The 25,200-nt window shown below is 36.2% G+C and overlaps 3 protein-coding genes across 3 annotated transcripts; all 3 read left to right on the plus strand.

Moving 5' to 3' along the window:
• The first annotated feature begins 9 nt into the window (after positions 1–9).
• Positions 10–10,917, plus strand: LOC114544356. Its single transcript, XM_028563009.1, has 3 exons — positions 10–575; positions 1,154–1,243; positions 10,660–10,917. The coding sequence occupies exons 1-3, from the start codon at positions 112–114 to the stop codon at positions 10,751–10,753; spliced, it is 648 nt and encodes a 215-aa protein (XP_028418810.1). The 5' UTR covers positions 10–111; the 3' UTR covers positions 10,754–10,917.
• Positions 10,918–12,729: 1,812 nt separating this feature from the next.
• Positions 12,730–14,776, plus strand: LOC114544355 (E3 ubiquitin-protein ligase HERC2-like). Its single transcript, XM_028563008.1, has 3 exons — positions 12,730–13,015; positions 13,861–14,357; positions 14,714–14,776. Exons 1-3 carry the CDS (start codon positions 12,926–12,928, stop codon positions 14,754–14,756), a joined length of 630 nt encoding a protein of 209 aa, XP_028418809.1. The 5' UTR covers positions 12,730–12,925; the 3' UTR covers positions 14,757–14,776.
• Positions 14,777–15,005: 229 nt separating this feature from the next.
• LOC114544358 (E3 ubiquitin-protein ligase HERC2-like) lies at positions 15,006–25,026 on the plus strand (the record flags this gene model as incomplete). Its single annotated transcript, XM_028563010.1, has 22 exons — positions 15,006–15,251; positions 15,642–15,921; positions 16,067–16,237; positions 16,569–16,766; positions 16,954–17,108; positions 17,717–17,862; positions 18,253–18,366; positions 18,447–18,618; positions 18,704–18,977; positions 19,086–19,289; positions 19,436–19,667; positions 20,016–20,411; positions 20,924–21,271; positions 21,597–21,736; positions 22,019–22,055; positions 22,220–22,311; positions 22,429–22,655; positions 23,109–23,368; positions 23,522–23,670; positions 23,973–24,290; positions 24,604–24,777; positions 24,893–25,026. Coding segments are annotated over exons 1-22 (4,247 nt in total), but the record flags the coding sequence as incomplete, so codon positions are not given.
• Positions 25,027–25,200: the final 174 nt, after the last annotated feature.

Here is a 25,200-nt window from a genome sequence, read left to right on the forward strand (position 1 = left end):
AAACTTCTAAAAGAAGGAAGGAAAAACCTGGAAGACTTTGCCGTATCACATAAGCTGAAATGGAAGTTCAACACGCCCGCAAGCCCCCATCAAGGAGGATTTTTCGAGAGCATGGTGAAGTTGACGAAATCCGCACTGAAGGCCATCGTTGGTCAACAAACGTTGTCATGGAACGACATGGCGACAGTGTTTGCAGAGGTAGAATGCTTGATTAATTCCCGACCTCTTGGATATCCATCCAATGATGCCAACGACTTGCAGCCGCTGACACCAAACCACCTCATCTTAGGACGTGCCACATCAGAGACACCACAAGGTCCATTCCAAGAATATGTTCAGTCATTAATCCAGCAGTTTTGGCAACGGTTTCAACGGGAGTATCTGCAGAGTTTGATGCGCCGAACAAAGTGGAGGCAAAAGAAGAGACAGCCAAAGGTCAATGACATCGTAATGTTGGTAGACGACAATCTCCCACGCGGGAGGTGGAACATGGCACGTATCGTCGAGGTTATGCCGGGACAAGACGGTGTGGTAAGAAACGTAATCGTGAAGACGAAGACGGGAACTTATAAACGGTCAGTACAGAAATGCTGCATGATATTAGAAGAGGAATCTCTTTAACAGAGGCCCGGAGGGTTGTTTCAGACAGCCTAACTTACTTTACTTACTTATTATATCTAATTGATTCCTTAACTTGATTACACCTTGATTTACATCAATGATTAACATATATGATTGACGATAGTATGAACAGGATGTCGGTTCCAATTACAAGTAACAAAACGCATGCACAGTAGATTGTCTTTAGTCGTTAGTCAGAGAGAGAGATATAGCGAGGACCTATATCAGCAATTGTTTGAATTCAGAGATAGCTGTAGAGATCCACTCTTCAGGTAACGAGCGATTACATATAGTCTTAGTCGATTGACAATTTAATCAAAATGAATCTTTCCTAATCAAACTTAATCATTATCTTACTATAGAATGTATTTTATATAATATATTACGAAAAATCTCTACGGCGTAGTCGTGATCTGTCTTTGGAAACAGTGACAATGAAATATGTGCACTATCAATCATTTTATATTTGAACATGAAGCTACGGTTACTATATATTAGAAAACTTTGACTATTGGTTTCACTGTGCTTTCAGTGTGATATGGTATAATTGCCTGATGCCTAGGCTTGTCAGCCAATTCTTCACCCAAAGATCCCTTCAGACAGAAGACGAGCTTCTTAATTGGTAAGTGATTTCATCTTCAAGGTTAGTGCATGATTTATTTCATCTTCTCATCAGTATCATCAATGCATGTCGAGAAGATATGAAGCGTGTGCAGCATATATACATATATGACTTGCGCTTGAGCAGTTATATAGTTCACTAATCTCAGATACGCGTTCCTGCTCGTTGGGTTGTTTCCCGCATAAAGAACTGGCTTTCAGCATTTCATGCACATTACGTTACATTCCACCTTGTAAAGACATGCACTATGCACTTACCCCGAAAACCCAAGCAGATGTTAACGTTGGCATCACCACAAAAAGAACAATACAGACCAGGTATACACTGCCGCTGAATTTCATCTTGATCCTCTAATGATCATCAATTTCTGAATATTCAACGAGCTTTTATATGCTGTCACTGCACACAGTTTTTACGACTATCAACATTCATTTATTAATTCGAGTAATAACAATTATTAGCTAATAAAATTATTTTTTTAAACATACTCAATCATAAACATAGACTTAGTCGTGTATATTTATGCAAAAATAAAACTAATTTGGGGCTTTTCTTAAATTAGTTATTATGGCAACAGACCATGTTTAATATTCTTAATTACTAATTGTTCTTATTACATTTAATCAATTATTTCTTATTTTTAATTTACTCATTAGGCCATGTTTGTTCAAAAATTAAAAACCATGGTTTAATATTCTTAATTAATAACTATTCTTATTATTTTTAATTAATTACTTATTAGACCATGGTTGTTCAAAAATTAAAAATATAATATTAAACCGAAATATAGGAATGCTAATAAACGCCAATAAAACACAATAATAAGCAAGATATTGCATGGATGGGATTATTTTTTAAAATCATTTCCAAGGATAACAAAAACCGAACCCAAAATCAAAATAGAATATCCGTTTTTAACAGACTGTATTTTCTTTTTTCTTGTTTTCTAAAAATTTCGTTTATGCCCTTTTCCTGCTATTTCTACATTATTCACCCTTCCATCTTGATTCACGTATCCAAATTAATTTTTATTATAATGCACCTTAAACAAAATTTACTAAAGATTTCGGGTCTGGATAAAACGATCCATTCTAATTTAAGGACATCAAATTTTAGATAATTGTCTTGCAGTAGAAATCGGCTTCATGGAGCTTCCTTTTCCCAATAAATAAACCATTGCAAAAGTTTAAAACGGGTATCGCACAATAACACAGCTAGAGAATTCGAAGTTCGAATGGACAAGGTAGAAGTAGGTTATACTATAAAACTCGAATCCTAAAGAAGGCTCTCCACATGTTAAAGCTGTTGCTCTGTGAGAATCTAATGGAATGGAATGACCATAAATAATGAAACTATGTATGCAGTAATCTCGGTTAAATCCACTGTCGGTTTAATGAATTCGTAAAGGAGTTCAACGTACAACGAAATTCTGTTTTAGGATGGACTGGTATTATTTGACAGACAGATTCTCCTTATTCCTTATGGGTGTATTACTATTACCGTCCATGCAATGATAAATATCATGCACACATTTATCTACAATGAAGAACTTTTATTGACTGTTGAATGCTTATATTAAACATATACACTTCATATGCATGATAAAGATTTTACACGTTTTTATTTCTCGCGCTATGGCTTTGGAGTAGCCGGGGGGCAGCCGCCATTGCTCGGTCGGCCGCGATATGCCGTGATACACTTTTTGTTTTCCCCGCAAGTCGTAGTAGCACATATCAGATTGTTGACACAACCAAATTTTTCACAGTCTGACGTTGACGAACACGGTTGATGAAACATTGCACAACCATTACTTGGCGTCTAAATTCAAAAATAATCAATTCGAAAGTAATTCATAATTTCATATACGAATACAGGTCAACCGGCCAGTCAAGTACGAACTATAAAAACTTTTTTCCAATACACCCCATGGTTTCGTACACCATGCATGGTTTCGTACACGTCAAGATTGTTCACGGAATCGTTTTATTTTCTATTAAAATCGTATAAACTCAATCTTATCACTAACTACCTTGGATTGCGCATAGTTTTATAGTATATTCATTCAAGGACGTTCATAATCTAGCTATTTTATTCAATAAGCCTCTCATCCAGTATTACCTCAGCATCCTCACCGCCAAGCCAGGCATCCGTCAGAATTGGCATCGCCAACACAGCAACAAGAAAGAAAACGTTTAAGTTACAGATTTTCATTTCTGACCGGCTTTCTTCACTTCTTCGACTTTTATAGTTCGATCTGGATATTTGAAATAGTCGAATTTAATAAGGCTTCACTCAATATATATTATCGTATAGCCAGTCTAACAAATTTTATTATTATATTTTGCTCATTAAAATTCAAACGAATAAGCCGAATAATTCACATGTTTGTTATATTGCAAAGAGCAGGTAATCAATTTAGACAATATTAGATATCTGTGAAAAATTGATTACTTTATTCTGATTCTTCTAAAACGTGCTGAAAATGTCGATTGGGCTCATGACGTTATGTTGCCAAATGCATGCAAGCTATATTGCGAATTACTTGTCAAACAATATATATTATAGGGTTGTATTTCGTTCTCAAAAACTTCAGTTACACATGCATGAGTCACTATGAGACTATCATGTTGATCATTATAAACTATAGGTGGGTACAATGTCCCAAAATTCAGGCGAAAATATATTCACTTAAAGTGAATCTCTTGCGAAAACGAATCAGCAGTTGAAGAAACTATATAGGTGTAAAGTAACTCTAGTAAAAATGGCTATAGGATTCTGTCACATTTACAGCTTCTATTTATTGAAAACCATGCATACACTGTGTTAGCAATGAAAAATGTATATAGCTATAGCTAAATCCCAGTTAACTGAGAAATAAACAACTCTGATTGGCCAATTCTGTTCTTAACTACAGTTGAAAGTTAACTAGTCTTTTATACAACTGGCCTCTGGACATCTGAGTTATTTCCTTCTGGCTTCTTTTATATCGTTCTCAGCGGTGAAAACACTGTAACGAACGGCACTAACATTTTTTTCAGTCTTATTATTTTTTCAAGTAATTACTTTTCTCGAATAATCAATGTCCCTAAGCGAAAAAATCTGCAGGAAACTATAGCTTGGTTGATGAAAGTCGGGGGAGAAATGACCAAATCTTAAAAACCATAAAATGCATATATTCTGGGTTTTATTGTACCTAAGTTTCCAATACAATTGCGAGTTCATTTCATCGTTGCAGAGCAATTAACTGCATGTTAAGTAATTATTAAGTCATTTGGTTTTTGTGTTATACTGAGAAGGATTAATTGGTGATGTGTGACGGATAGATTCTATTCATAGGGGTATTACCGTCCCAACACCGCACAAAAACGTCCCGATTACAGCCTAAATTTTCTTAGAAGATCGAACACGCATTCAATTACTATTATAAGAACTTTTTTGCCTAGCTGTTTAATGCTCATTAATATACACTTCGTATATGAATGATAAAGTTTTTATAGACAACGTGTTGGTGCGCTGATATCTATTTCAATACACTTTCTTTGTCCAAAACACGTCGATTGCGGAGCACATCTCAGATTTTCACAATTATTTCCTTGACAGTCCGACTGTAGCGAACATGGCTGCTGAAACATTTTACAACCATCACGTTGCTGCTAAAACACGAAAGGTTGTAAAAATATTCAATTACAATGGAAGTTTGAATTGTATAATTGTCACGTGCACACATTGAAGGTTGAAAGTAATATTGAAAAAGCATTACACTATCTGTAATATTATGAATGGAGAGCTGACGCCTCACCCCCCTCGCCCGGTTCGCCTCACCCGCCAATACACCCCCTGTGTTTATGCAAAGATGATGGTTTCGTTCATGTCAAGATCGTTCACTGAAACATTCGTTTTATTTATACCTTGGATATCGATTGCTCATAGTTTTCTACCATTCAAATAAGACGACGTTAATCATATAACATTTTTCTTGAAACTCTCAGTAGGCATATATTACGGTTAAATATGATGAAAGTCACTTACGCTACCATAATCAAATGTCACACCCTCATTAATCCAGCCTCGAGCTTTTAGCGTTGGCATCACCAACACAGCGACAAGAAAGAAAATATGTAAGTTGTAGGTTTTCATCTTTAACTTTCTTCGCTCTCATTGACGTTTGTAGTTCTGGATATCTGAATTCAAGTAACGTCTTTTATAAGCCGTCACTCCATATATGATCGTAACAAATTTCATTATGATAATTCGTTCATGAAATTATAAAATAATTTGATGACAATTTAAACCATGAAACCAAAAAAATATATATTAATGAGATAAGTGATTATTGAATATTACAATCATCTATGACACTAATGAATAAGATTTTGATCAATAACAATAGCAACAATGTCCTAAAAATCAGATGCATGACCCAGACGAATACTTACATTTTCATTTCTGTCAGAGTGATCTTTTTATCCGAAGGACTCGTGCATTGGGTGTATAGCACGTGCTTAAATCTTTCGTTTGACAGATTCAGGGACCGCGGAGCATTTTTATATTGGGGGAGGGGCTCATGGAAAATAAATGCATAAGTCGACTGCCGCCATGTTTGCCATAGTCATCCAAACGTTCGGTCTGCAAATTATTGGGGGGTTGAAGCCCCCCTAGCCTCCCTGGCTCCGTGGTCTCTGAGATTTGCAATCACCCTGATGCTGCTCTAGTATAAGTGCCATATAATCTGCCATTTCACTGGCTGGTTGATTTTTTTATGGTGACAATCCTTAAAACCCGGCCATTAAATGCGTGTCTCTTTGGGTTTTATGGTATGTTTCAAGCTTCTGAGAAATTGCAATAAAATCAAAGCTATACAGCATCATTGTGCTCTCATTTTTAAATGGCTTGCGCTAGAATAGGTTAACTCATCTGATTAATATTATTGAATGTGTCTAAAAAACTGCGAGATTCCCAAATTTGTCACATTTCCCATTTCGCGCAGTTTATTCAAGACATTATTAATTTTGACTGATCTCATGCAAGGACGGGTCATGAGTGTCATGAATAATTGTAACAATTGAACACAAAGACAAAATGACTTTGGTCAGTCGTCCAATGATGTCTAAATCTTGATAGAGTATTGTACACACTTTCATTTACAATTAAGAATTAACTTTTATTGCCTGTCTTATGCTTATTGAATACTCTCCATATACATGATAAACATTTTCGCAGTTTTTATTATTTTCCACAAACCCCTGGGTTGCTATAATCTATTTCAACACACTTTCTTTCTCCAAAACATGTCCATTCCGTAGCACATTTCAAATTTTTGCAATTATTTCTTTGACAGTCCGACTGTAGCGAACATGGCTGCTTTAACATTTTACAACCATCACGTTGCTGCTAAAATACGAAAGAAGGTTGTAAAAAATATTCAGTTACAAACTTACAATAAAAGTTTAAACTGTATAATTGTCACGTGCACATTGAAGGTTAAAAGTGATATTGTATGGAAAAGTATATCAAACTGTAATTCATAAACGAATTCAACTCGAAAGCCAGTATTTCATTTAAAAATGAACTTCACCCAACCAAAACCTCTGCTGAAACGATGTGATTTCGGGCTGCAGTCTGCGGTGTATTGCGGTCAAACTCTAAAGCTAGGTTCTTAGTTGAATAGTAGTTATTTGTCAGTTATTTATCTGTATTTCCACTTAGTTTTCTACCATTCATAAAAGGACGAAAAGAGCCTCGTATATGATAAAAGTCACTTACGCTACCAAAATCGAATGGCCAACCCTTATTAAGCCAGCCGCGAGCTTTTAGCATTGGCATCACCAACACAGCAACAAGAACGAAAATGTATAAGTTACAGATTTTCATTTCTGACTTTCTTCACTCTCTTCGACTTTTGTATATTATATATATCTGAATTCGTCGAAATCAACTAACTTCTCAGTTTATAAGCCGTCGCTCAATATGATCGTAACAAATTTTAATTATGATAATTCGTTTATGAAATTAAAAGCTATTTGATTACAATTCGAACCAATAAGCATTATATTAGTGAGTACATATTGAATATTCAATATATTGAATATTTAAAATCAACTATGAGACTATAATCGAAATACAAGATTTATATAATAAAACTCATATCATCTAGACGAATAAGTCCAGTTTTTTTTACATTTTCAGGGACACATATTCCATGGCTGCACTGATAACACATGCTAGAATCTTTAGTTTGACAGATGCTATTACAATCTATAGTAAGTTCCATCTATAGCTTTTTCGGATGACAAACAACGTCCAAGGCACATCTGAATATTCTCAAAAAATTTGAAATTAATTTAAAAATCTTAATTTTGTTTTGTTTTTACACTTTCATATAAGTTGGTAGTCCGTTAGTGACTCCGTTACCCCAAGTGAATGCCACGCAGTTCTTTGGTATAAGTTGGTATTAGTGTCGGGCAGAAGGAGGACGTTGGAGGGATTTTTGAGAACGCCAGTGGGGGGGAGGGACGCAAAGGGCGCTTGCGGTGGAAATGTTTGCTGCTATGCTTTGACGGTATAAAATACAAAGTCATCGTGATTGTCCTGCAGTAGAAAGTGGGCGATTTGGTCACAACATGGATTCAATCATGTATGAGGTCATATAGCTCATTGATATATATTCTGCCTTTTTGCATCAGAGAAGAGGAAATAAATAAACCATGGCAAAAGTTTAAAATAGGAATCGAACAATAATATACAACCAGAGAATTCGAAGTTTGAATGTTAGTTAGAATGAAAGTTAGAAGTAGCTTATACTATAATAACTCGAATCCTAAAGAGTGTTCTGCACATGTGATACTTTGAGTTTTTGCCGTGTCAAAAAATTATCAACCGTCAAGATAATCAGTACCCAACATGTGGGTCGAAGTACCAAATGCAGCTAAATAAAACAATTATTACGGTATATATTTGCGCAATTGATGATTTAATGCAATGCCTACTAAACTAATAAAACCATGGTAATCTCGGTGGACATACACTGTTAGACCGTTGGTTGAATTAATTCGTAAAGGAGATCCTGCTTTGCATGAGATTGACTGCATGGTATATTTTGACCGACTCCAAACACCCGCGCAATAACGCTCCCAATGATGATTGATGAATATCATACACTCATTTACTTATACGATTAAGAACTTTTATTGAATGTTTAATGCTGAGTAAATACACTTCATATGCATGATGAAGATTTTAAAACTTTATATTGTTCTTGCAGGAAATGCTCGGTGTGTTGAAATTTGCAGGAACACACTGTTTTTCTCCTTCACAATTCATAATAACACATATCAGATTTTTACAACAGCGCACCTCTGAACAATCCCTCCACGACGTTACGCAAGAACCACGTTTCTCCTAAGATCAAATAAGAATTATAAAAAGGTCGACGCCCCTCCTCCATCGCAACTAAAATTTTTAAGGAAGACTGAGTCACCTTTTTTCCAATACACACCTGCATGTGTTTATGAAATGATGATGAAGATTGTTCACCCACTGAATCGTTCGTTTTATTTGTTTTCCATTGAATTTGTGTTAAACTCAATCTTATCACCAAGTTTTGTAGTGTTTATAGAAGGACAGTGATCTTCTTTCTTTTCAAAAACCCCCAGTATTACGGTATATGCATGTGAAAGTTAAGTTACTTACGCGGCTAACCGCACTCTCAAGCGAGTGGGCCATCAGCATTGGCATCACCAACACAGCAACAAAAAGGAAAATGTATAAGTTGCCGATTTTCATTTCCGACTTTCTTCGCTCTCTTCTATATACTTTTGTGGTTCTAGATATCTGAATTAGTTAAACTCAAGTATAACGTCTTTTATAAGGCTTCACTCAATATGATCGTAACAAATTTAATTAGGATAATTCGGCGTTCATAAAGAATAAAATTATTTGATCACAATTTAAACCATGACACCAATATTGGCAATAAGCAATATATTAGTGAATATTGAATATTTATACTGTACAACTATGAGACTAATAAATAAGATTTTGATTATTAACATTTAATATAATGTTCCCATTGGCGTAGCTATAGAACGATAGTTGCATGGGTATGGGTTCTTTGCTGCACCTGACGGATTTCTTTTGCAATTTTTCTTTTCCGTCAGAGACATTTTTAAAAAACATGTACATTGGGTGTATAAGAAAAACTTGAATCTTTAGTTTTAACTTCTTTTATAAACCGTCGCTCAATATGATCGCAACTAATTTAATTATGAAAATTCGTTCATGCAATTACGAAATTTTTTTTTATCACAATTCAAACAAATAAGCCGATTAATGCGCATCCTGTTCAGTTGTTATATTGCAAAGAACAGGTAATCAATTTAGAAAAATATTGGATATCCGGGAAAAATTGAACTCTATTTCGATTCTTCTGCAACCCGCTGAAAATGTCAATCTTATGACGTTATGTGGCAAGTTGCATGCCATATTGATAGATAAAACTGATATAATGTGTGTGAAGGATGCATGCAGTCGAAGAAATTGTATAGATAAGATGACAAGTAACTATAGTTAAAGTTCATAGCTATGATTCTGACACACTCATAGCTGCTATTTATTAGGAACCATGCATCGTGTTTGCAATGAAAGATATGCATATCATTAGTGGACGAACCCTAAAGAATAGATGCAATTTATGATATTTCTGCGTATCCGCCAGTCACTCGAATGTCGAATCTTCGTCTGACAGATATACTCATTAACATCTATCTGTTACGATATATGTTGATGATTACGATATATCTGTGCCTAGAACTTTTTCAGTTGACAGATCATATTAAAGCACTCATGTTATCATACGTTTAGGGGTAAAACTCCCGTGGACGTGCAGTATAGCGTAAACACCTAAATTTAGATTTTAGCTCATTTTTAGCGATTGTAACTGTACGTACGGCACTAACGTTTTTGTTTTAGCTAATAACTTTGACAAGTCAGTTTTATTTCTTTTTCAAATTTTCTTTTCTTGAAAATTATACATGTACGCCTAGGCCAAAAGTCAAGGAAGAAATTATTAAATCTTAAAAACCCATTATTAAATTATTCAAATGCACATCAGTCTTGGCATGTTTCAAGGTGAAAAAATTACTTGCCAAATGGGAATTATTTGGGAATCTTGCAGTCAGTTGTTAGATGCATATTCATCAGCTGAGTTATCCTATTCTCGCTTACAACTTGTGCGCAAAACATTTTAGAATTGTATATGATAGAAGTATATAATATGCGTGGCATATTATAATTGTGCTTGCAAAAATGTTTTTGTCTTGCAACTGACTTAAGGATCAAGTTAACGATTCCATTGCCTCAAGCATCATCCTTGCTGAGAACTGTTAAATTATAAGGCATTTGATTTTTCTACAATTCAGCAGTGAGATGGATTGGCAATGTGTAACTAGGACGGACAGATTCTCTTTGGCGATATTTGACGTAACTATAACCGTCCCAACACCCGCACCATGATGCTCCAATTATAGCCTAAATTTTCACATATAAGGTATTGTACACACATTTTTTTACAATTAAAAATTTTTATTGACGACTGTTTAATGCTTATTAAATACACTCCATATGCATGATAGAAATTTTCGCAGTTTTTATTATTTTCCACAATTTGGTGCAAAAAAATCGGCTTCAATACACTTTCTCTCTGTGTGACACATCAATTCCGCACCACATATCAGATTTTTGCATTTTCCTCCTTGACAGTCCGAGTGTACCGAACATGGTTGCTGAAACATTGTACAACCATCATGTTGCGACTAAAGTAAGAACGTAGGTCGTAAGGTGGAGAGTGACAGAAATAATGTGCATGACAGAAATAATGTGTACCTCTGCTGAAATAATGTACATGATTAAAGAACATGGCTGTTTATGAGGGGTGCGTGTATTGTCAAACTGAACAGGTGCTTATGAGAATGGTCAACAACAAAAAAAACAAGAAACAGTTTTCTACATTGATATTGCACAATCTGTTTACGAATTATGAATGGAGAGACGCCCCCCCCCCCCTCATATTAAGGAGGTTTTGCTACCCGAAATTTCTCTTTATGCAATGATGATAGTTTCGTTCATGTCAAGATCGTTCACTAAATAGTTCGTTTAATTTGTATACCTTGGATTGCTCATAGTTTTCAAGCATTCATAAAAGGACGGTATATACTAATCATGTATATATTTTTAGGAACTTTCACTATTTTGCTGTTTATTAACTGTGAAAACAATAAATTTGTAAATACATCAATAATTATAATAACTTGAAATTTACATCGCGGCCGGACAAATTCGTCAGGCTGGCTGCGCCAATGACGATATATGATGAATTCAGATGAGTCGTGCACTTACTCTGCCATCACCCGAAATATCCAATATCCAACCCTTATTGAGCCAGCTGCGAGCTTTCAAAATTGGCATCACCAACACAGCAACAGAAAAGAAAATGTATAAGTTACAGATTTTCATTTCTGACTTTCTTCACTTTCTTCAACTTTTGTAGTTCTGAATATGTGAATTAGTCAAATGCAAGTAACGCCTTTTATAAGCCGTCGCTCGATACGATCGTAGTCATCGTACCAAATTTCATTATGATAATTCGTTCATGAAATTAAAGCAATATATTAGTGAATATTGAATAATTCTAATCAATTACGAGACTAATAATTAATAAATCAGATGACACACTGATCTTTTTTAGACATATTCAATATTAATAAAAACGAAAAACGAAAACTTTAAACTTATGCGCAAACCATTCTATAATTGTATGACAGAATATGGCAGTATAAAGCCAACAGAACCCAGCCTCGTACCCAGGCGCTTCAAACTATATATTAAAATGTAATAAGTAATCATATTACAGTATCATATAGAGTTCAGTTAAAAACGCGGAAAACGGGGGGTATATCTCCCCCCCGTTTTCCGCGTTTTTAACTGAACTCTATATGATACTGTAATATGATTACTTATTACATTTTAATATATAGTTTGAAGCGCCTGGGTACGAGGCTGAACAGAACCTCTGTTCATGAACCATTCAAACTTCTAAAAAATATCGTATATCGATATTTCTTATTTCTTGATTTCTAATCTGTCTCTTGAATTTCTTGACTTCTAGAGGTATCTGGTTTTTCTTCACCTAATAGCTACCTTCGAAACAGAGCGTAGATCTGTTTCAAATTAAAAGTCTTGGGACATATTGTAGGCAATATACGGGGCCACGAGGGGAAAGCGGGTTTGAACAACTGATAGTTCAGTCATAAATACTTTACAGCTATTTTCGCTCTAAATTACAAGTGTTCTTACTACTTTTGAAACTGATACAGAGATAGAAACTTGTAACCACAGACTTGATTTGGAGGATACTTGGGGATATGATGGTCACTGTCGATCGCCTGTCCGTAATCATCACTCAGCAATCACCACTAATCCTGTATATCCATAATATTTTGATTTTGCCACTGATCTTTGTCCAGTGTATGTGTTGTACGACTCATAAGTAAGGACTTTTGTGGCAAAAGATTCTTTTACTTTTCTGTCCAGACATAAATAAAATCTCTAAGAATTATGTGCAATAACATATGCAGTAATACATTGGATTATTAATTATGTAAACGTTTCACAAATACCTCTTCTGGTATGTCTGGCAAAGGCAAGAATACATGCAGCAGTTCTCCTCTTCGGCCACAAGCAGTACATGACACGAAATGGTTGAAAATAGATTTACAGGTAAGAGGAAGAATAAAACTGCTTTTCTTAGGATTAGATTCATGAACTGAATACGTGAAGTGGAAATTGAACTTATTAGTTATTAGGAATAAACATTTAACGCCATATTTTTTTATGTCAGCAACCTTCACTTTATAGCATACATGTTTTTATTATTTCATTTTATGTTATGTTATTCAGTATACATGAACAATCAGCATTGAGAGACATTGCTAAGATGTGAGATTCTAGGTTCTACGCAGCCTTACAAAGTGGCAACCAATGTTAGCTTAAGAGATAACTGGGATATGATGCTGCATATATTGCACCCAGGCAAATTTGACATTGCACCTGGGAATGTAGCTTTGTAAACTAAAATAATGAACAGGATCGAAATACATTCATATAAAAATCACATTGTTAGCACCTGTCTTTAGCCAACTGATGGGCTTGGTTGTTAAGTAACTCCCCTGCCTTCAAGTGCATTTACATTTACATTCTTGCTGCAATTTTATGTGTCTTTTCATTGATGAAGTCACAAATAGCAGGTGAAAATGGGTTTAAGTGTATCCGTTTTCTACAATCTATGTTGATTGAGATTGGAGTACCTATACCACTAAACCAAGTAGTTGAACAAACTAGTTTGCATCCATCACAGAATCAGTTACTGTACAAACGTCCAACCAGTTTTAGTGGAAATTGAATGAATACACCTTACTCTGTTGCCTTATATCATAAAATACAGTAGCTTCTTCCACATTATCTAAGTTCCTATGCATGTATATAATTATATTTCTATCTATAACTAAACAGGATGCATCATCACTGATATCATATTACACTTTACATTGTATATTCGTTATTAGGAGGCATTCACTGCCAATGGATTGAGTAAATTTTGGAATGAACTCGTAAAAGATGGTGAAGTTGCCAATAATTTGAGATTGGCAAACAATGGGAATGAAAAAGAGGATGTAGTCAAAAACGAGGGTAATGGGTTGACAAAATCAAATGTATGTGAGGCAAGGGGTAGCACAAGTTGTGCTTGTTCTGGACATAACACTTTAGAGGAAGAAGGAAAGAACTGCCGAGATTCAGATGAAATAATCGATTCCTGGACGTGGGGTGAACAGCCAACAATCTCAGGTCTAACAGAAGCCGTTCGTTCATTAATGACAGAACAATTGGAGCTAATCCATCAAGCCTCAAAATCAACACCATCTTCTGTACGATTGCATCAAAGACTACTCGTACTTGAGAGATATTATATTGCATATATATCTAGTTCTAGTAGTTTGTCTGGGTGTGGTTTTACACAAAATGATGATACGAAGAATTCTCAGAAAAACACAAAAAATTCCAGGTGAATACTTAACATCACTAAATTCCCCATATTTGGTCAAAACCTAAATGTTTCTCAGTTTTGGAAAGAAAGCTAGGGCTGGTTGTTTAAAAGATGGATAAAGTTATCACCATTTAGCATGACCAAGATTGAACTTACCAATTTCAAAGTTGAAATTTATTTTATAGCAGCGGCAGTAGATAACTTTATCCACCTTTCCAACAACTGGCCCCAGTTGACAATATGGGCTGCACAAGTACTGTAGGACTTTTTTTGAGAATTTGGACCAACACGAGATTAAACCATAGAATTTTCTTAAAACCTTCAAAGTAGAGCTTCACTATTCACTATTAACATTGAATGCTCCATTTCTTTAGTTTATTCACGTTTCATTATGTTCAACCACAAACTTTGGTTTGATAATTCTTCATATCATGTTCAACCTCATTCGATAATTGTTAATTACGACACATGAGATACAGTATGTATATCTCAGTTGTGATTGAGTGTACGTTATCTCATCTGTGGTTTCTACAACGGTAAATAAAATTACTATCCAACTGCTATCCGCTGGATAGCGTTATCTAGCCTTCAAACTGAAATAACAAATAGAACTTTTAAATTGAATTTCTTTGCTTTTTTATTTTCCCAGAACCACCCAAAACAACTTGCATCTTCAGCAGTTGGTCTGGCGCACATTGGTGCACGTGCCGCATTTTCGTTTGCCTGTGCGTTTTTACGTCGAGCGTGGAAGTCAGGCGAAGATGCTGATATATGTCGCGAGTTCCTTCAGGACGCTCACGAAGCCTTGCAGAGTCTACCAGAATGTTTGTTATTCAACGAAGAAGCTGTCTCTCCCGTGTGGATCGATACTGTTGAAAGAGTATCAATGTTTCTTAAAGCTGTTGTATCAGGGTAATGTTTGTTATAAAACCTGTGTATATACTGTACAGTAGATAGCAGCACATCACTGTAAGAATATCATATTATATATAAGCTGGTTGGTAGTAATAGCAACCTAGCCTATTCCCACTCCTTACTATTATTACATATTATTTATTATCACGGTATTACACATAATTAGGGAAGAATAATGTTTGAAGTGGGACATGCGAGAACAAAATTTATTGTCTATGATCCGATATTACCGATTGCTATAAAAATGTGAATGATAAAGTACAAGAAAAGTTGCCCCAGAATGGTTGAATTGTCACGACAAACAATTAGACTTCAGTATTATATGACCTGTAGGTGCATGTGTATGTATCAATATTTAAATTTTTATACTGTCACTACTCTTTCTAGAGGAAGCAATGAAGGTGGTATTCTATACAGAACTTTGGACAATGTACCCATAATGGATCAACACATGGCTTTGGGCATTTTTCTTGAATTAGCTTTCCAACGAGGATCATTAAACCACATCTTGGAGTCAGTATTGTTGCTACTCCGTCTGTGGGATCGTGGGCAAGATAACGAGAAGAACTCTTCGTGTACCACGGCTCCACTGAATCCGATATTGAAACGTCTCGAACGACTCTCTGAATCTTACTGCAAAGTAGGCGCTCCACGAATATCGGACGAGGTTTGTACCTTTTGTATAGTTCAGAGTCTAGGTCATAGACGCCCTTTGAAACTTTATTCTTAAATATCATTTACACGAAAAGGTTTCCTGATTAAATATTATTTACAGATTATGCTTTTATTAATGAAATTTTTATCGTTTCTAGGCATCACCTTCGTTTCTTCCAGTAATCAGTCCAACGGAATGTTTTCTTCGTTATGCATCATTGCCTGAAGACGATTTGGAATTACTCGATGTTCAACAAGTTGCTGTTACGATACTTTCATATCTTGATAGCTTTTCAACGTCTCATTTACCTTCAAAAAATGTTTCAGGAGTAAGGGTTTTTTTTAAAGTGTCTTACAGTATAACAAAGAAAGATGTTACTGTCATATTTCCCCGGACATTGTCAGCAATGTTGGGTTAAAGTAATTATTGTATATCAACACTAAACTTTGATTTATTTCGGCGCCTTTTCTCCAACTTCTTTCCTGAGAAGAATGATTTTGTTTCCACTTTCATCACTTTCCACCTACAGACGGGTCGATGACTGTGCAGATTTCCTGTTCCGAAGTATATTTGAACTACTAAACTGAGCTGCATGCTAGTGGAATGAAATGATAAAAACAATGATTAAAATAATACTTGTTCTTTCCTCAATTATCTAGGTGCAATCAAATGGTTCTCAAAACGTGTACAGCTGGGGATTCGTCGGTGTTTCAAACAATGGTTGTTCCACGACACCTGTTCATTCTCGGGCGTTCATTGATCTTAATGTGAAACAAATCAGTTGTGGTGAAAGATCGTTTGTTTTACTGACACATGATGGCAAGGTGTACTCTCAACTTTATAATGCTGAAAAACAGGTAATATAGTTATCTATTAATTAAAAAAGACAATTATTTGATATATTTCTCAAATGTTCTTTGTCCCAGTCATGCATTCAAAGCATCCTTCCCCACAGTAAAAAGTATGCATACTAAAATTGTGAGACAGTGAGAGCACTGTTTAAAAGTTGCCTACATCAGATTTTGTTTCATTCTACCCCTCTAGGTTCCTACCTTGCTCGAATCTCTTGCGGGTAAAGCTGAAATTATTAAACTCGCATCTCATCCCGACGCAAGGCATTATTTGGCTTTGAGCAAAGTAGGTATGGTCTATAGTTGGGGGTCTGGAGAAATCGGAGCACTTGGACTTGGAGATACTAAGTAAGTAGCTCGTTTTATCTTGACATAATTAACTATCTATTGCCGTATACAGTACAGAGTGTACATGAACTTTATGTGTTATCAATTTCATATAATATATTTTCCCACACGTGCAATAGTGCATTGTATAACCTATATAATATTCATTACTGAAACTTTACTTCCTTATTAAATGTGTGAATTTCATTATTGATTGTTCTCGTGCCTCTATTTTGCTTGGTAAGTCTATTCATTTTTCATGACCAGCAGCCGTTAGTAAAAACCTTTTTGTATACGTAACTATACATTCTCAGTAGTTGCAGGAATCGTAGTTAAACTTAGAAATACTCGACTCAGATTGGTGTCACTCACTTATTACACAGTCACCTATTTTTTCATATGTACCACAGGTACAACCGGCCCCTGATTATAGCATTCCTGTCCAGCGAGCATTACAGTACAACACGTAAACCTGATTCTACTTGTATTGTAACCACGGTAATTGTACGGTATGTACAACACCGTTGGCGAAAAGAATCAAAATCTAAATGCTTTCAGGGAAAGGTTGTTCACCATGCCAGAGAATGCCAACTTGACAAGAAAACCTGTTTTGTTCTTAATATTTTTAGTTCTCGAGAAGAACCAACTCTTGTGACTGCTCTGTCTGGTAAAAATATCGTTGGAATAAGCTGTGGAAGTTCGCACAGTGCTGCCATATCTGCTGAAGGAAATTTATATACCTGGGGTCGTGGGAATTATGGTCGACTCGGCCATGGTAAGACAGTATCGTATTTACTATACATTACATGCATCACTATACATTTGTTTTGCTTCTTTGGGCCTATTTACATGGAGCGAGTTATCCCGGCTGGGCGAGGTGAAAACTGTATATAATGAAAGACTAATAAGGTTAAGCCTTTCATGTGATGCGCTTTTTACCTCGCCTAGCCGGGATAACTCGCTCCATGTAAACAGGCCCTTAGGATGAATTTCTACTTTCTACTTCCTAAAATTTCCACTTCAGTCAAATGCTGTACTTCATTTATGGAGTAATTCATTTATACAGTCAAAATTCAAATTGAACGTGCAAATATTTTGATAACTAATAATTTCTCTGTAAGTGGAAATCAACCCTTACGGCCCTTCGTTGTATGGTTCGTTCCAGGCAATAGTGAAGATGTGTTGGTCCCAACCCTGGTGAGTGGTCTTAAAGGTCATCATGTTGTTGATGTTGCTTGTGGTAGTGGCGATGCCCAGACATTAGCTGTCACGAAAGATGGTAGGTCGTCTCATTTTGGTCACCGTTTAAATATGTTTCATTCAAATTCATTCAACTGGAGTTATGTTTTTGCTCATCAGGTAAGGTATGGTCGTGGGGTGATGGTGACTATGGTAAACTTGGAAGAGGCGGAAGTGATAGTTGCAAATCGCCGAAATTAGTTGATAAATTCCAGACTGAACATGTTGTTAAAGTTCTTTGCGGTGGTCAAGTTTCTCTCGTTCTTACTAAAGAAGGAAATATATGGACCTGGTGAGTGAACTGTTGTTTAAGGCCTGGATATACATATACCAATTCTGCTCGTGCGCCAACGGTAATGTTTTTTTATTTATTTCAGGGGAAAAGGTGATGATTTTAGGCTTGGACATGGCTCTGATGAACACTGCCGTTTTCCCAAAGTGATCGAAGCGTTGCGAGGAAAGGAGGTCGTTGATATTTCCTTGGGTTCAGTTCATTGTCTTGCATTGACAGGTGAAGGCAAGGTGTATGCCTGGGGTGGGAATGATAAAGGACAACTGGGGATATCAAGCTCAGAGGCGAAAGATACTCCTACTGAAGTACAAGCAAGTGAAGGAACATTGTTTCAATATGTTGCCTGTGGTCCAGCTCAGGTAGACTCGACTACATCATCATTACTTGTGACAGTGACAGTGACAGCCTACATAATTACTGCGTCTTCAATTTCCCGTTACGAAAGTATCCTTGGTTTTATTTTGCAGAGTTTCGCATGGTCAAGTGGGAAGAACACCTGCGCTGGTCTCAAAGCTCCATATGTTGTCGATGTTACAAAAACGACTTTTGAGCATCTGGATGCTTTGTTGCGAAGAGTGAGCGAGGATTTAGATGGCACACGAGATTGGCCACCACCCGCTCAGGAGAAAGAATGTATCGCCGTTGCCGCATTGAATCTTTTGCGACTACAGGTATCTATGTGTATAATATTTTATTTATATTTATTTTACATTTGTAATTGCACTCTTCTTTTGTCATCTACAGCATGATGGTTAACGCAAATGTTTAAAATCTCAAAAGCCGCATGTCAGCTAATATCACTGTAATATATTCTTAGTTTCATACAGCTATTCGTGAAGGTGTGAGTGGTGATGAACTTGGTCTTGGTGCTGGCAGTAAACTTCTTCAGTCTTTAAGACAGCAAGTTGTCATGTTAGCTGTAAGTAAAGGTGTTTTGAGTACTGTCAAAGATGCTGCCAAGGGAACGTTAAACAGTGGATGGTCATTACTTCTACCGACTACGGAGGAAAGAGCTAAGACATTATCAGAACTACTTGCTGAGAAACTTGGTAAGTTATCACCGTAAGTTATCAACTGAAGTAATTCTATTTGTGAACTTCTAACCACAAACCAAGTATATACTTCGGTGGATCCAGCACTAGTGCACTAATTTGCATTACAAAACAAAATGGCTGTTTTGAGCAGTTTTCTTGTGTCATGCAAATTAGTGCACTAGTGCTGGATCCACCCCTGATTATATATAAAGTAACAAATTAAAAATGAGAAGAATGCTTTTGACAGTACCAGCTAGAAGAACAGTACACTGTTGCCAGGCCGTCGCTAGAAGCTTAATTGGTTGAGGGGTGCATATTCATGATCTCTATATTCCGTGGTAAATTTTGTTGTTCATTTCTTAGGTTCCAGTGATAACACAGATACAGGCTCTGGTCGTGATTTCATGATAGATCTTCTCATTCAAAGTCTCATGGTTGAGGGCAATTTGGAAAGAGCTTTTCAAAATGCCGTAAAAAGCGAATTGTCCCAGGACAAAAACGACAACCCTGGTGGTATTTCAGACATATCGAACAGTACGCCTTTATTACAATTGGCGCGTGAACTTCTCAGGACCTGTGTCGACAAATGCTTATCCCGTTTTCATGCGAATAAAACGCGATCCGATGCGCCAGTTGAGGACAATAAGACAAGAAATCGTAATGCAATTATGGAGTTGTTGTTAAAACTGCAAAGATTATTTGTTGGCTGCATTTTAACGATCTTCATGACGGATCGTGAATCAAACGGCGGTGATAAAGGTGTGTCTAATTAGCTCATTGCTTGTTAACAGTGCATTTTTCGTTGCCTTCGTGTGAGGTGCATGAATTATAGCTGTTTCAATGGGAAAACAAACGTCTACCACAAAAATGACCAGCTTTGTTCGTATCTTATATCAACATTTCTGTATTATTGCCTATACTGTAATATTAAACCATCGATAAATCTAATAGATGTAATTAAGGATTAATCATGTAGGATTGATGTTAGATTGTGTATATATTGTTAGTAGTGAACGCATAGAGTGCATGTGATGAGGTGTGGCTAAGTATCATGATCACGATAATCGATTTCTAATTCAGAAGTCAGAACATATTATGAAAGACAGCAAGATAAACATTCGATTTTAAAACTGTTAAAAAGACAAGGAAAATCTATTTGACATCTTTATCTTTAATATTAATTGTAGGCCACCCTGTGCACGGTGGTGCATGCTAGCCGATTTTATGTTATCTTGTTCCAGTTTCAATTTTTGTTTTCTTTTTTGTTTTAGAACTTCAGGACGAGCAACTTCGAGGCTCGTTTAGTCTTCTTAACAAGTACATCCAGCTATTGTGTTGTCATGTCACTCAAGTTTTAGTTCAAGCTCACAACTATGCAAATACTGCAAATCTTCTTCCACACATCTCTCATATCATGGAACAAGAAGTGCCTGCCGTATTACTCCCCGAGTTTATAACATCACTCTTACTACTTCACACACATATTGGTAGAAGAACTGGACTTTCCTCCGTATTCCCTGTTTTACGGGATCTCCTGGAGTTGTTAGATAAATTTAATAAATTGGTACCAAACATAGCCCTGGAAGACGGTGAAGACTTGGCTTGGCCAGGCGGTCTAGGTAATTACACAATAATTTAAATAATCTAAAAGAATGGCTTCCGAGAGAGAGAGAATATTTAGTATTGTTCATTCACCCGGTGCATTAGTTTGTTTAGGACTTCACTGACAGTAATTTACTAAACTAAAGTATAGCGTTTATAAAGAAGTGCATTCTTTGGTTGCGTTTTTTGCTGCATGCTGGATGCAGTGATGTGTTTTTTTTATATATGTACTATGTGGTTTGTAAGTTCTTTAAATTGCGATCCACACCTGCATTAGAAGAAGAAAATGATTATATCTTGAATTTTTTAAGAAATAACTTCATTTGTTTGTTGGTATATTAGGGAGTTCATCGTCAATGAGTTTCGACAATTCTGCCGAAGTTGTGATTGAAAAAGCTGATCTGGAAAATCACAATAAAGAAGGTGGAATGTGGGTTGTTATTCATGGCAAAGTTTTTGATTTACAAGAATTCAAAGATCAAGTATGTTAATGATATAGCAAGTTTTGACCCCCTTAGCAGTTGCAACGACGGTTGCGTTAAATATGCAAGAGTGAATACAAATTTATTGGCTTATGCTAAATCCTTGATTCCGATATTTGCTATAATACAATTTACATTGGGTATGGGAATTTGGGTATGGATCTTGTAAACCTATTATTTAGTCTGTCCGCCTTGTAATTAGTACGTGATTAAACATGCAATAGCCCTATATGTACTATACCATAAATGTTTGAGTGATAACGCTTGTTTTTTGCTTGCTAGGCACCGTGTGGAAAAGAACTTTTATCCAAATATGCAGGTGATTGCTACGATCTCGATCGTTTATTCAACTTTTACTCTTATCTTTTCCGCGCCAATTTTCTTGAAAAAAGCCTTTTATTTCAGATCGCGAAGAAGAGTATTATACCTCCAATGTGGAATTAGAATATAAATCATTTTATTTGTTGGTTTGTTATTTTTTAGCTCAAGACGCTACAGAAGCATTTGAAGCAGCCAGTCACTCGAGTGAAGCAAGAGACATGATGCAGGCATTTTGTGTTGGTGTTTACATGGAGGTTTGTCGTAAATATTCAAATTAACATTGTGTTATAACGATTTAAAGGTGTGATTCACATCTTATTGCATTAAGTGAAATAGTAGTGATTCGTATCACCTTATGTTCATTATAACAGGAAGAACAAGCCCAATGTGATGTAGCACCATCAGTATTGGCACCATTACTAGACACAGAACGTTCACTTGCCTTTCTTCTTGGTCACCATGCCCACCTACTGTGCCAGGGAATAGCAATGACTGCTGATGAAGAAGATTGTGATCCATGGTTGACAAGTGATTTCTTCGCTGGAGGTCTAGAGACATGTTATGCAGTCCCACAAGCAAAAGACAAGAAAAATGAGGGGTAAGCTTGTTTTTATTGTTTTGTTAATTTTGGGATTTAGGGTACTCAATTTTAGGGTACTCAACTATTAAACAGTCACTTTCACAATTCACTCTCTGTTAATGTACAACTAACAATAAGTTACATTGCTTGCCCCTTTTTCAAGTTTGTGTTTTTTTGTGGGAGATCAACTTCAGGAGAGATCTCTTCCTGGATTTTGTAGTTCTTAAATGCATGTGCGCGTTTCTAGACATTCGGTTGTTGGCGATATAACTGGTCGACATGAAAAATCAGTAAGGCTATCTTACTTAATGCCCCTTTGAGAATATACTGTATCCACACAGTTTCTTTGGTGTTCAAAATGTTTCATTCAAGAGATTAATTGTTACATTCATTAACTTGCAATAAATGTATAGTTACAGCATGCGTGTCATTGTAAAGACACGTGATTCGTATGACATTGCTTTACCTTAGCGGACAGAAGAGTTTCCAGAAAATTCTCAAGAGAACTCATCGTGACGGTGCGCATGCTCCACATTCTGATGCCGTTAAAATGTTCATAACGAACCTGTCTGAAAACTTCAAAGACAACAGCGTTGAGAAGTTTCTTTCGTTGGTGAAACGCTGTTGTCATGTAAAGAAAATAATAATGCCACTTGAATTTCCTGCTGATCATCCTATCGAACAATTTGGACGGTTGTTCCTTGCTTGCTTGTTAAAACATCAGGAACTTGGTATGTAAAATACCCCACTACAGTCTTGTGAGCGACATCAAAGGCGAAGGTTTAATATCATTAGCCTCGAGAGGATTTATGATTCATTTCCATTTTTTTATCTGAACTACAGTACGACGTATTAAGTAAACAAAGTTTATTCTGTCATTGTAGTTCCTATGGCGCTATCGTTGATTGAACATGAAGACCTGGATAAATTACCCGATGGTGAATTGTCGTCATCTACAGAACACAGTCATTATCCAGCATCCTTAGTGCAAGTCTTAAGAGTTACTCATCAAGCCAAATGTAATCTTATTAAGGTTCGTATAATAAATTGTCGATGTGTACTGTGATAAATTATGCCAAGAAACTTTTTTGATAGGAATGATATTGGGTTTTTTCTCGAGGTCATATTCTCTACGGTATCAAACCCCTCTTAATAAACCTCTCTGCACAGCAAGGTACCCTAAGACTGACAAAAACGAAATATAAGACAAATCGACAGCACAGTGTATATGGTAGACCTTTTAGTATAGTTCATACTTTTTTATTACATTCTTTCGTCCATCCGTTCTTCTAACCCCAACACACAGATTTGTCATGAGAATTGTCTTTTCCTCAGTCTCATCAAGAATCCTTCCGATCGTATGAAGAAGTGTGTATTCCCGCGCTGGAGAGATGTCATTTCCTGCTTCAAATACTACGACCTGCCGTGTCGGGTGAATTGGCAGCTTTATCTAAACTCAGGCTACTCAATATGATTCCTCGATGGAAACGTTTGGTGTCTCAAGTGATTCAAGAAAACAGGAAATCTAAGGAAGGTGAAAAAGGAAGTGTGCAAGGTCGAGAAAGTCAGGAGATGGAAAGAGACGAGGATTTCAGTGTTGAACGCGTTGCACTAAGGTTGGCAGTGCTGGAGGAGTCTAAACAAGAGCAAGAGGTGCGCGAAAATAATAGGATATCTCCTAATTTAATAAAGTTTTGTATTCTCAAAATGCTTGTTTTATAAAAAGGTTTAGGCTAAAAGTAACTTAATTTCGGTGGATATCGACATTTCTAGTTCTGCCATGGTAACCAAGTTTTTCATAATTTGTTGCTTTGGCCAATACTGTTCATTAATGCCTTCCAAGACTTCTTTATAAAGTAGAGATTGGAAAATACATATAATTATGGAAGAGATGTTAAGTGACATTATGTGTAGAACTGAAGTTGGTTAAAGTTGTATTTTCTACTTTGAAAATGTTATCATGCAGGCCTCATTGACGGTCCCGACGGCAGCTCTGACAAATATCAAGAAATTCAAATGGCTTCGCGAACGCGTGACAAACAGTTCTTCTGCCACAGTATTGATGAATCATATTAAAGATTTTGTTTTAAAGGAAGAGAAAATAAACCTCGAGAAGATCATGAATGCAATGGAGTGTCAGGTGAATGCAGAGAAATTTAATTATTTTTGTGAGAATTTTTATGATGCTCTTTATCTATGTGAGTAGAAATACTTGAAATAGAATGCAGAACAGAAATAGCAATATTTTTTATTAGGTGAAAAGAGCACGGCTTCGTTTGGAAGGAACTCACTTTTTGTTGTCACTGATAAATAAAGGCTTACTTGATTCTGTCAAATACGCCATTTTATGCGGGTGGCAGGGATTGTCAACGAATACTTTAAAAAGAAGGTCGGTACACGCGAATTGTCTTGCTATAGTGAACAATTATTAGTGGTAAATTCTTAGAAGAAGAAAAATATCGAGATATCATTCTCCGACTGTATATACATGCATCTACTTTGGTCGAACAAGTGTGTGTGTGGTTCTACAGTCATAGCTTACTGCATAGACAATGAAGAGAGT

Source organism: Dendronephthya gigantea, unplaced genomic scaffold (assembly GCF_004324835.1).
Source record: "Dendronephthya gigantea isolate DGI-Jeju-01 unplaced genomic scaffold, DenGig_1.0 000745F, whole genome shotgun sequence".
Lineage (NCBI taxonomy): Eukaryota > Metazoa > Cnidaria > Anthozoa > Malacalcyonacea > Nephtheidae > Dendronephthya > Dendronephthya gigantea.

What these genes read in the sequence shown, in the direction of transcription:
- LOC114544356 (XM_028563009.1), top strand. Translation starts at nt 112, where the DNA reads ATGGTGAAGTTGACGAAATCCGCACTGAAGGCCATCGTTGGTCAACAA. An exon ending in AAGACGGGAACTTATAAACG is followed by an intron (nt 576 to 1,153) that starts GTCAGTACAGAA and finishes CTGTGCTTTCAG; the next exon opens with TGTGATATGGTATAATTGCC. An exon ending in GAAGACGAGCTTCTTAATTG is followed by an intron (nt 1,244 to 10,659) that starts GTAAGTGATTTC and finishes TCTACAATTCAG; the next exon opens with CAGTGAGATGGATTGGCAAT.
- LOC114544355 (XM_028563008.1), top strand. Translation starts at nt 12,926, where the DNA reads ATGTCTGGCAAAGGCAAGAATACATGCAGCAGTTCTCCTCTTCGGCCA. An exon ending in GGTTGAAAATAGATTTACAG is followed by an intron (nt 13,016 to 13,860) that starts GTAAGAGGAAGA and finishes ATTCGTTATTAG; the next exon opens with GAGGCATTCACTGCCAATGG. An exon ending in AAAAACACAAAAAATTCCAG is followed by an intron (nt 14,358 to 14,713) that starts GTGAATACTTAA and finishes CCATTTCTTTAG; the next exon opens with TTTATTCACGTTTCATTATG.